Source organism: Quercus robur, chromosome 8, assembly GCF_932294415.1.
Source record: "Quercus robur chromosome 8, dhQueRobu3.1, whole genome shotgun sequence".
Taxonomy (NCBI): Eukaryota; Viridiplantae; Streptophyta; class Magnoliopsida; order Fagales; family Fagaceae; genus Quercus; species Quercus robur.
Window position 1 is genome coordinate 9,433,213 of NC_065541.1, and position 13,236 is coordinate 9,446,448.

The 13,236-nt window shown below is 33.0% G+C and overlaps 1 protein-coding gene across 1 annotated transcript; it reads right to left on the minus strand.

The window, feature by feature from the left end:
- Positions 1-946: 946 nt before the first annotated feature.
- Positions 947-10,439, minus strand: LOC126694489 (protein HOMOLOG OF MAMMALIAN LYST-INTERACTING PROTEIN 5). Its single transcript, XM_050390810.1, has 6 exons — positions 10,146-10,439; positions 9,934-10,034; positions 5,150-5,259; positions 2,834-2,909; positions 2,569-2,703; positions 947-2,004 (listed from the first exon to the last, which is right to left on the minus strand). The coding sequence occupies exons 1-6, from the start codon at positions 10,237-10,239 to the stop codon at positions 1,195-1,197; spliced, it is 1,326 nt and encodes a 441-aa protein (XP_050246767.1). The 5' UTR covers positions 10,240-10,439; the 3' UTR covers positions 947-1,194.
- Positions 10,440-13,236: the final 2,797 nt, after the last annotated feature.

Here is a 13,236-nt window from a genome sequence, read left to right on the forward strand (position 1 = left end):
CTCTCCTCTCTCTCTCTCTCTCTCTCTCTTTTCTCTGATGTGAAGCGCTAGAATGTTCTTGAGGTGAAAAAGAAAATAAAAATAAAGGGGGGCTGTGTGTCTTGTGTGGAGGAGAAAAACAAGAAAAAGAAAAAAAGAAATGAAACATGGATGAAAATGAAATGAAAGGAAGAAAAATAATATAAAAAATAAAAAATCTTAATTGAAAAATACTACCACAATATTTTTACAATAAATTTTAAGTAATAGATTATTATTAGTTAATATTGGTGAGTAAAAAAATAATTTCAGTAGTGGGTTCAAATTAGAACTAGTAACAACTTTCCACATAAATTTTGTTGTAAAAGTATTGCGTAAAATGTTGTAAACATAACATTTCTCATTGAAAAATATAATTGTTAAAAAAAGAATAAATGATGATTAAAAAAAGAATAAACAATAAATGAAGAAATAATATTTGAATGAGATAAAGAATGGAATAGAGAATCTGTTGGAAGTGTATTTGAAAAAATAGGTAGGTAAAAACTAAATGTCACTGTTCATTCTCCAAACAGTAGAAAAACTTGGAAGCGGCTAGAGATGCTCTAAGGGGTTTAGGATTCGAAAAAAAAAAACATAGGAAACTATTATTGATCTTCTTGAGTTATTACTGTTGTCATATAAAGCTAAATCCAGACCGATTCGCACTGTCCATGGCCCGTTAAGTCTGAAATTAATATGTTCTTACATCAAAAGTTTTTTATGTGCAGGGACAACATGTACGGGGATTCAGGATTCAAAAACAACATAGGAAACATTATTACTGTTGTCACATAAAGTTGAATCCAGACTGATTCCCACAGGCCATTAGGTCTGAAATTAATATGTTCTCACATCAACATTTTTTATGTGCAAGGAGCAACATGTTAAGGGGATCTAGGATTCAAAAGCAACATAGGAAACAGTATTGGTCTGTATGATGGGAGGCAAACCCACTCCCACTTGTAACCATCTTGAATCCATATAATCAGACTCATAAAGCAGCAAAAGAATCTGTGGTGTATCAATAATTACATTCACATAGTCTCATAACATAAATAAAACCCTTGGCATTTCATTTATGATTCCAAATAATATTTACAAATCAAACCATGCAAAATACGAAACAGAATACAGAACCAACTCTAAAATGCCATTCTGCCAGACATTAAAGACTTAGTGACTGGCGGATGGTTTTGTCAGCAATTCAAGCGATTTCTTCAAGTAGTCTACTGCAATTGACACGTCGTCAAATGCCAGCGCCCCTACCGCAAATCTTGCAGCTTTATGTGCCTCGGCAATTTTCTCGGGTGATGGCTGATAGTTACTGTCATATTGATATGTTTGAGCAGCAGCAGGGGAAGGTTCTGAAACAGTCCCATTTGTGCTGCTCGAACGCTGTGGGGCATTTGGTGTGTAGTTTGTCGCAGGAGGAGCTGTGTGATGAGAGTAGGAAGCATCAGAGCCCTGATAGTAAGAAGGATAGTTAGATGGAACTGCAGGGAGGCTACTTTCTGAAAAACTTGGATAAGTTTGGAAATGGGGATAAGAGTAAGAGGAAGTTTCATGAGGAGGGAAATTGGAAGGCAGATGCTGTTGAGGTTCTTGTGGGTAAGATTGATGGTGGTATGGCTGAGGATAAGTAGGACTTTCTGAACTGTTTGTTGCGGGTGGTGGATGAAAGTCATGGGATGGGTAACTGGAAGTAGGGTAAGAAGGAGGTGATGGTGAAACATAGGTTGAACGCTGGTTGTCTTTATCATGGAACTGAACTGCTGGAGGAATGATTGGAGAATGTTGGTCATCTCTATCATGGAACTGAGCAGCTGGAGGAATGTTTGTAGAATGCGGATTGTCAATATCATGGCCCCGTGACGATGGAAGACTTTGTGTAGAATGCAGGCTGTTTCCCTTATCATGGAACTGAAGTGATGGATCAGATTCAGGTCCAGGACTGGTAACTGCAGTTTCGCTTGGCCCAATATCCTGCAAAGATGAATATAATAAAAGATTTCTTAGAATTGTCATTCTTAAGAATATTACCTAACACAAGCAACTTTTGATTTATGAGCAATTAAAAATCAAGAGTTTCGAAGTGAACATTTATTAAATCAGTGGGTAAAATGCAAAAAAAAAACACTTTTTTGGAGTCAGCTTCTTAAACTGTAAGACATTTTCCACAGTATCCAAGATTATGATCCATCATGGAAAAGCAAACAAATCGATTCCTTGCTACAATTAAGCAAAAATTATTTCTTCTTTACCATATTCATGAACCAATAAACTAAAATTATTTAAAATATAGTTTCATTTAACGTAATGAGCTAACAAGGGGAGAAGAAGAGTGAGAATATTATTGTATGAATGTAAACATGTTCCCCACCCCCCAGAAGAGAGAGAGAGAGAGAGAGAGAGGGCAAAAGGGTTCCCAAGAAAATATACACGTGCATATATGTGTGTGTCACATTTCATGCTTATTCCAGATAATTCTAATAAAATCCCGTTGTTTTATTTTACAAGAGTAATCTAAATTAGAGTTTAGAACCATACATATGAGCCACTAAGTGATGGAATTGACAGATCATCATCACCAGCAGGCGGGCCTGGGTTTGGCTTCCTTCCTTCTTTTAAAGCTTTCCTTATATCTGCTGCTTTCCAAGCTGCATACTTCTGCTTCTCCTCAAGCTGTAAAAGAGGGCTATTGCTTGAAAACTATAAAAATGCTATCCTATGTTTTTGATAAGTGAAAGCCTATTCTATGTTCCTAATATCACAAAGAGTTACTAAGGCCATAAATAACATGATCAGAACTCACATCAAATTGGAGTACCCCAAACTGGTTGATAATCTCAAAGAAAATGCTTGCAGCATAAAATGTTTTTGCAGTATTCCTGTAAAAAGTTCAAAAAAAATAAATGTGAAATCAGTTGCATTATGTATGTATATATGTATATATGATTCAATAAAAATTTAGTGAGTAGTTTAACATTGCTTAAAATCACATTAAGTGTAACTTGATCCTCATTGAGGGAAAACAACTCTTCTTTTTGTTTCATTTTTCCCCCTTTCAAGCATGATGAACAACTTTTATTTTTGTTTCTTTTTTCCCCCTTACAAACATAATGATTCATCAGAAGTGTTTTAAGGTGATTCACATTGCGAAGTCTCTACTAGTAAACTATAAGCCCTCAATGGCTCAGGTTTATTGATGACAATTAAAATGAAGTTGCAAGCCATATAAGTGCGAAAAGTTAGAAATAATGAGGAGTCCTAAAAGTCGTATCTCCTATATTATTAACTCTTTGTTCAAAGATTTAGGATAATCAAGGTAAAGGACAGATTGAGGAAGATGAAAATGGGAAGCCGTGAGAACAGGTGAAATCCTTGTTGAAGTTTGGAAGTGCTTGGATGATGTGGGTTAGTGCTGATTCACAAACTTTTTCAATGAGATCTAGTGTTAACAAAATGCCTAGTGAGTGGAGTACTCTAATAACTATTTACAACAGCAAGAGAGATCTTTAAAATTGTACAAAATACTGTAGAATTTAAATAAATAAATAAAATGAGTCACACTATGAAATTTTAGGAGAGAGTAATTGAACATAGGTTAATAAACAAAACAAAAATATTATAGAATCAATTTGGTTTTATGTCAAAGTGATTTGCATAGAAGCTATTTTCTTACTTAGATGCCTAATAGAAAAATATGGGAGAGGCCAGTAAAGATCTTCATATGGTTTTATTGACCTAGAAAAAGCATATGATAGGGTCCCAAGAGGGGTAAAAAAAGAAAAAGTTCCTTTGAAGTGTGTGTGTGTATATATATATATATTTTTTTGATAGGTAAAGTTCCTCTGAAATATATTAAGTTGATTAAGGATACATATTTTAACTAGTGAGAACAAGTGAAGGCATTATAAGTGAGTTTCCTATTACTATAGGTTTGCATCAAGAATCAGCACTAAGTCCAAATCTCTTTGCATTAGTGATGGATGAGCTCACTAGAATTGATTCAAGAGGAAGTCCTTGGTGTATGATTTTTGTAAATGATATGGTTTTAGTGGATGAAATCAAACATAGAGTTTATGTCAAGTTAGAAATTTGGAAAGAAGAATCTAAAGGCTTTCAATTAATTTGAAACAAAGATGAAAGGGTTATAAGACTTGACCAAAAAAGAGAGAGCTTATGATATCTTGGACCAATAATTCATAAGGATGGAGAGACTGAAGAGGATGTGAATCAAAGATAAGAGCAAGTGGATGAAGTGGACAAGTGCATCAAAAGTTGTGTCATCGTAGAATACCTATTAAATAAAAGATTTAATTTCATACAACCTGCTATGTTCTATGGTACTCTAAATGTTGGGTTGTTAAGAAACAACATTCATAAAATGAGTGTAATTAAAATGAGTGTTGAGAGTCACTTAAGATGGTTTGTCATGAGAGAGATTAATGCACCAGTGAGAAAGAGCGAGTTTATTCAAGTTAAGGAAACCAAAAAAGGTAGAGAAAGACCAAAAATGACATTTGTATTAGTGAAAAAAGACATGTCAATTAAGAAAGTAACAAAGAGTATGACTTTGGATAGAATAGAATGATGGAAAAAAATACATATAGCCAACCCTGACTAATCTGTTGAGAATTCATAGTCGATCCCAAAAATTTTGGAACTAAGCCTTGGTTGTTTTTTTTTTTTTTTTGATAGGTTGAACTAAGCCTTAGTTGTTGTCGTTGTAATGTTTTTACAAGATTGTTAATTCGTTATATCGATACCATACCCAACACCAGGCATTTACATACATTACAAATCACATATACCATCACTATACTCTACCACAACCATCAACTAATTTGCAAAAGTCATCAACCATCAACTGTTTAGGTCACATTGCTAGATTTCCATATTCAAATCTTGTGAAAATAACGAAACAAAGGACCCTCAAGTCATGAGTTATTCATTTCATCAGTGCCTCACAACAAGAGGTGTAGATAAACTATAGTCTCTAAGATTACAACTATAGGTGTAGACAGACTAGAGTCTCTAAGAATATAACTAGAGGTTAGTCAAGAGGCAATAGCATTCAACGTCTTTTAAAATGATAGTCATATATGAGAAACAAGATTCGACTTACAAGTCAGCTCGTCCTGCACGATCTTGCTTGTCTGCCTTCGCAAAGACATTTAAGGCAAAACCCTCCAGATGCAATCGGTCTTCAGGCCCCAACTTTAGTGACTTCTTGTCCTGTAAAGGACAAATGGCAATAGACATCAATATGGTGAGAGATATTGAGATTAAACAAACTTAATAAATTTCTATAGATCTTCAAGAGACAAGTTTTTTATGCTCCCTGTATACTTGGGCGACTCAATTTTTTTATATCAATGAATTTTTCCATTATTACTCTTAAAAAAAAAAAAGTTCTGCCTACATAATGCTTGAAGTTTTGAGGACTTTGTTTTATTGGATGTTAGATTGGGGTTCTTTTTCCATGTATTCATTAATAGATATGCTTGATCTTTGTACTTTGAAAGGTTGATTTTCATGCTCCCATGTATACTCCCTATGTACTTGGGGCTCTTTTTTTTTTTTATCAATAAGATTGTTATTTATCAAACACACACACACCAAGTTCCATCTATCTCCTACAACAACTCAATGTGAGTAGATATTCTTTCACAATATCTACCTGATAAGTCCATTGAAACTATAAAACTGAGTGATACGTATCCGTTTGGGAACAGCTTATCTAGCTTTTTGCTGAAAGTATTATAGATAAAAGGTAAAAGCTAAATAAAATAAGTGGGTGACTCACGTGAGACCCCCAAATAGTAAGAAAAATAAGCAATAAGTTAGCTTATAAGTGCTTCCCAAACAGGCATGTAGGATAGAAGGTATAGGATGGAACAGAATTGAGCCTATGGGCTAGTTGCTCCTTAGAATGCCCCACCAAAAAAAACATAATAATAATAAATAAAAATTCAAAGTTTCCACTCTTAAAAATAACTATGACATCTTATAAAGAATTAACCTCATGATGTTCTAAATTCTAATATACAACTATTTCAATGGTTTTCAATAATGATTTCAGCTTAAGTATTAGTCATCATCAAATGGGGCAATATCCCAAACTTCCATTTGAAACAATAAGAACTTGGAAATTTCCCTATAAATAAGCAAATCCAAGATTCAAATTTAACGCTTGGAGGACCGTAATAACTTCATGAACTTCGAAGTTCAAACAAAATTCTAGTTACAATGAGCGTCGCTTGTAGTAATTGCTTCCACCCTGAAGCACTAGAATTATAAACGAATTGATAAACCGAATGAAAACCCCACATTTTGAAAGAACATACTCTCCAGTCAAATCCAAAGAAGCAGCATATAAGAAGTAAAGAAATCATTTCATTCTTAAAAAATGACCAACTTTTGTTAAAGAAATCATTTCATTCTTTAAAAATGATCAACTTTTGTCACCATATTAATAACATTTAAGCCTAAAACCTATCCCACAAGCAACCACAAACTCTCACTATGGAGCAAAATATATGAACAATGTGAGGGCATTACAGGCAGAAGAAACATATTGTATAAAGTTCAAGCAGCGAAGTGGTTGCCAAAAAATGTTTTAGCACATTTGGATTAGGCAACAGGAAAATTGACACTCTGCTTGAAAGCCTCAGTACCAGTGCAAATACAAATCAGACCAACATTTAAATTTGCAACAGTTTTCCCAGCAGACAAACAGTATATGAAATATTTACTATTAATTCTAATATGCATGAAATATAGAACCAAAATAATGGTCTTAGAGCATGATTTCCACATAAGTATAATTCAACGTTAAATCAGGATATTATTAACCCCAAAGAATAGCACAAGCTGCTAGGGACCATGCCTCATGAAGAGGTGGTCACTAGTTTTAATCTCCCATTCACCCTCCCCTTGGGGCCAAATCTGAGAAAAGGGACATTATTCCAAACATTTCAAAATTCAAATTATCACTTGGAGCACCACAATAACTCCACAAACTTCGGACAACATTTTTCTTTTTTTCTTTTTTATGATGTGGAACCTCACCAAGGCAAGGCCCTTTGGACCTACCACTGGGGAGTAGACAATAACATTCTAGTTACTATTAGTTTCACACAAAGTAATTGCCTCCACGCTCAAAGCTACAAAATTTATAATTCTCCTTACCAAAACTATCAACAGAGTGAACAGACAACCCTAAACTCTACTCAAATACACATAAAAGGTACACAAAAAGTAAAGAAATCCTTTTGTTCATGATTAATAAGATTTAAGCACGAGACCTATCCAACTAAAGAGCAAAAATAAATTACCAGTGTCAATGAAAATTCATATGTGAGGGCATTACAGGCAGCAGAAACATATTGTATCAAGTTTAAGCTGCAAAGCGGTTCCCAAATTGTTTTAGCACATTCAGATTAGGCAACCGGCAAATTAATGCTCTGCTCGGAAGACTTAGTACCAGTGCAAATACAAATCAGACTAAATTTTTAGTTTCTATGAGTTTCCCAGCAACCAAACAATAAATGAAATATTTACTACATATATTCTAATATGCATAAAATATATGACTGTAACGATGGTTTTGAATCAAAATTTCAACAGGAAGTGCTGTTCATTTATAAAACAGGAAATTAATAATCCCAAGGGGTGGCACAATCAACTAGGGACCACACCTCATGAAGTAAGGTCACTATTATAAATCTCCCATTCCCCCTTCCCTTGAGGCTAAAGTTCAACCCAAAAAGAAAGAACATATTCCAAAATTCTTTGGAACCAAAGAGTTTGGATATTCCCCTATAAAATTAAGTCCAAAATTTGAATTATCACTCAGAGGACGATAATGACTTCACGAGAATTCATAAACGATGTGAGGGCATTACAGGCAGCAGAAACATACCACATAAAGTTTAAGCTGCAAAGCGGTTCCCAACAATTGTTCTGGCACACTCAGATTAGGCAACCGGCTAATTAACCTTTGCTTGGAAGCCGCAGTACCAGTGCAAATACAAATCAGACTAAACCTTTAGATTTTACCAATTATACCAGCAACCAAACGGTAAATGAATATTTCCTATTTATATTCTAAAATGAATAAAATATAAAACTGTAACAATGGCTTTGAATCATGATTCCACAGTAAGTATTATTCAACATTAAAATGGGATATTATGAATGCCAAACTGTAGCACATTCAGCTGGGAACCATGACTCATGAAGTAGAGGCCACTAGTTCAAATTTCTAATTCTCCGTCCCCTTGGGGCCAAAACTAAAAAAATAAGGACATTATTCCAAACCTCTTTTGTAATAAAAAAGAATTTGGAAATTTCCCTATAAAAACTGTCAAGTCCAAAATTGAACTGTCACTCTGAGCACCATAATAATAACTTCACAAACTTTGGGACAGCATTTTAGTTACCATTAGTTTCACACAAAGTAATTTTACCTCCACTCTCAAAAGCTTCAAAATCTAATCCTCCATACCAATACTATCAACAAATCAATGAATCTAATCTTTGATCAAATACAGATAAACGATACACAAAAAGTAAACAAATCCTTTCGTTCATAAAGTAATAAGATTTAAACCTAAGACCTATCTAACGAAAGAGCAAACACAAACTCTCACCATCCATAAACAATGTGAGGGCATTACAGGCAGCAGAAACATATTTTATAAGGTTTTAAGCTGCAAAGCGGTTCCCAATGATTGTTTTCACACATTCAGATTAGGCAACTGGCAAATTAAGATGCTCTGCTTGGAAGCCTCAGTACCAGTGCCAACACAAATCAGATAAAATTTTTAGGAGTTTTCAAAGCAACCAAACAGTAAATGAAAATTTTTACAATTTATATTCTAATATGCATAAAATATACAACCAAAACGAAGGTTGTAAATCATGATGTCAACAGTGAGTGTTATCCAACGTTAAAAAGGGACATTATAACCCCAAGGGGTAGTACAATTAGTAGGGGGCCACGCCTCATGAAGGGTCACTAGTTTAAATCTCCCTTTGCCTTTCCTTGAGGCAAAACTAAAGAAAAGGACATTATTCCAAAATTCTTGAAACCAATAAGAATTTCAAAATTTCCCAATAAAAACTTTGGTCCAAAATTCGTATTATCACTCAGAGCACCATAATAACTCACCGAAGTTCAGGGCAATATAGTAGCTACCATTAGTTTCTTTGATAACATAGGGAACCTTTCTAAAGAAGAGCCCTATGGACTCGCCTTTAGTCAGTAAAACCTACTGGCAACTGACCCAACCTGCCAGAACCAAGTGCCAAGAAATCCAGGGGCAGTTTATGCTCATGCTTAGGAGCACATAGTTACCATTACTTTCATACACACTTCATTACCTCCACTATCAAAAGCTTCAAAATTTATAATCCTTCATACCAAAAAATCAACAAATTGATAACCCTAACAACCCCCACCTCACACCACAACTCACCAAGCAATTCAAAAGAACATAAACTCCAATCAAATCCACATAAATGGTAAACAAATCCTTGTGTTCATGATTAATAAGATTCAAATCCAACGGAAAGAGCAATCACGAATTATCATTTCTCAATATGGGCGAAAAGTTCAGAAACAATGTGAGGGCAATACAGGCAGCAGAAACATATCGTAAAAAGTTTTAAGCCGCAAAGCGGTTCCCATCAATTGTTTTATCACATTCAGATTAGGCAACTGGCAAATTAAGACGCTCTGCTCAGAAGCCTCAGTAGCAGTGCAAAATTCAAATCAGATTAAAGTTTTTAGGTTTTTCTAATGATTTTCTCCGCAATCAAACAGTAAATAAAATAAAAAATACCGATCTAGAGCAATAATAATAAATAAATAAAAGAGAGAGACAGAGACAGAGAGAGAGAGACCTTTTCGAGCTGTTTCATGAGGGAAATAAGGAGGGAATTGGTGGTTTTGGTGCGCTCGCTTTGTGGTATTTTGAGCCCTCGTTCCATTGCGTATAATCGACCTGCTCATAATCGCAAACAGATTGGAGGACTATACTATACGGCGTCGTATTCAGAGTGATTTAGGGTTTTAGATAGAAAATGCAGAGAGAGAGAGAGAGAGAGATACATACAGTAATAAGCGACGAGAGGCTCGTGCTTTTGTAACTCATCGGCGCGTTGGAGATACGGTAGGAGAAGCTTCGCTGGCTCGTTCTCGCCCGCCATTGAATCTGATTCCCACAGAGAGAGAGAGAGAGAGAGAGAGAGAGAGATGCGTAGAGAGAGAGATTAGAGAAAATGCTACGATACGACGCCGTTAGGGGGAGTCTATATATCTTCGACGCTAAGATTTTAAACTGCAATTCGTACGTGTAAGGTTCGAGACTCGGACCAGGGGCGGCAATGCTAGTCACATTGAACACATCGTGTCAAAACCCGTCAACGCGTAAGCAATATGAGCTCGAGCTCATCAGTATCAAACAAGATTTTGTAGTCACATCTTGCTCTTTTTGATTATTAACTTATTATTTTTCTATATACTGTGAAATTATGGCTAAAATATTTTGACTATACACAATTTTATAAATTTTTACTACAAATAGACGCTTTATATCATCAATAAACTACTAACAATAATCAATCATCAATATACATATTGACAAACCTATACAATCAAATTTCAAGTGTATAAGTTACTCTAAAAAAAAAAAATTTCAAGTGTATAAAAATATTTTTAGACAAGTATACATATAAATATATAATATTATATATAGTTAAATCGAGCCTTCATGTTCACAAACAGTGGCAGCTCTAGGAATATTTTTGAGGGGAGTTATTAAGAAACTTAAATTAAATATAATTTAATAAAAATATAATTTGAATATATCTAGTTATCAATAAAAAAATTGCAAAAACATGAATTTTTACAATTTCCTTCTACAAGTTTTCATATTTTAAAATCGTTACATGATAGTTTATTATTAGCTATTATTATCTATTGTCAATGTAGATTTGACAATTTTATTTTGTTGATTTTATTTATCTTTTTTATTTTTATGCAATTTCAATTATCTATTTCTCATTGTTTTTATAAAAATGTTTTAATCTAAATGACAAAAATCAATTCACTTGCACTTTATTAATTATTGATCAACACGACTATACTCATCTATATATAAATAATACACTAAATGTCTATTTAACCAATTAAATTCTTGAACAATGACTAACTTTGTAACAAAAAATTATTATAACTTGATAACAATATACACACGTGTGACAAACCCTCTATATATTCTAATTATTAAATTATAAAAGTTATATTATATTTATACTATACATGAACATATTCACATACATTATAATTCACATAAATAACATTATAACAAAAAAATAATAAAAATAAAACACATATTAGACACACACACGTGCGCACACACACATAAAATATAAATTTATAATAAAGGGAATTTATAATAGATAGAGAGACACTTACAACTCACAAATATTCACTCTTTAATTTTAGAGTTGAAAGATACTGAGATAATCAAAATTGAGAAGAGTGAGATGAGATTCATTAAAGAGAGATCTACTATTTGTGTTGTTATTTGATTTTGGACTAGGCTGCCTGATATGTGATTAGAATGAGTAAGATTTAAGTCAGGGTGTGCAATAATATTTTTAATGGTAAATTGAACTAATAAAAAAAATATTATATACATAATTTTGTTTTCCTTTTTCAAGTTAGGGGGTTCATTTGAACCCCCGTAGTAGCTCTAGCGTCGCCCCTATTCACGAACTTGTTCATAAACACATTATAATGTTTGAGCTTAGTTCATTTAGTATTCAAGTCTAAACTTAGGGCTTAACTTGAATTGTTTTCTAAACAAAAGAACATAAACAAGCTTTTTCATGAACTGAGCTCGAGATGTTAGTAACCAACTTTGTTCATTTACAGTCCTACTTTCAATCACCTTGAGAATATTCTATTTATATGAATAAATGTCATTTTTATCATACATGCATTTGGATTCTAACCCTTTTTATCCAAAATAGTGAGAAAAATATATTTTCGGGTTGTTTTTCTTAGATTGTGTATAAAATGAGTCAAAATTGGTATAGTCATGCCAACTCACTTAATAAGCATATTGTGTTAGGATTGAGAGATTTTGACCAGTAGCGGCTTCATGATTTTTTATCTAGGGGGGTCAGCATTGGTGGAGCTAGAAATTTTATCGTGGGTAGGGAAGAAAACAAAAATGACTACTTTTTTTTTTTTCTTTATATACCACTTCCATACAATTTAGTATACAAAACAACTATATTGTACAATAGTCTAAAATTTATTAATGGTTTAAAGATCAGTAAGACAACAACTATTGAATGCATAAACAAATATAATTAAATAATTAATCATACAATTTTGTCAAATAACTAATCAAACATTTAATATAACACAGATGTGGATACAGATATGTTGGTTGTATCGCTAGTGTAATTTTTTGCTGGTGAAGAAGAAAGTGCAGGAAAAACAATCTCATTCCACTGTCAATGCTAAAGTAAGCCAAAGTCCAAGAGAGAAGGTTTTTTTTTTTTTTTTTTTTTTTTTTTTTTTTTTTTTTTTTTTATAATCGAAGAGCAAAAATCTGAAACATTTTTTTCTTTCTTATAAAATTAAATATTTTAAGAGCAATGCTATTAATACAACATTTTCACAAAAATTTCACAACAAAATTTAGGTGGCACAACTATATTGTATAATAGTCTTAAAAAATTATTAATGGTTTAAAGATCAGTAAGACAACAACTATTGAATGCATAAACAAATAGAATTAAATAATTAATCATACATTTTTGTCAAATAACTAATCAAACATTTAATATAACACAGATGTAGATACAGTTATGTTGGTTGTATTGCTAATGTAATTTTTGTTGATGAAGAAGAAAAGTATGGGAAAAACAACTTTATTCCATTGTCAATGCCAAAGTAAGCCAAAATCTAAGAGAGAAGGGTTTTTTTTTTTTTTTTTTTTTTAATCGAAGAGCAAAAATCTAGAACATTTTTTTCTTTCTTATAAAACTAAATATTTTAAGAGTGATGCTATTAATACAACACTTTCACAAAAATTTCACAACAAAATTTAGGTGGCAAGTCGTTAAATGTAGGTAACAAAGTTATGTTAGTTGCAGGTCCATATAAAAAAAGTTACAACTTACAAC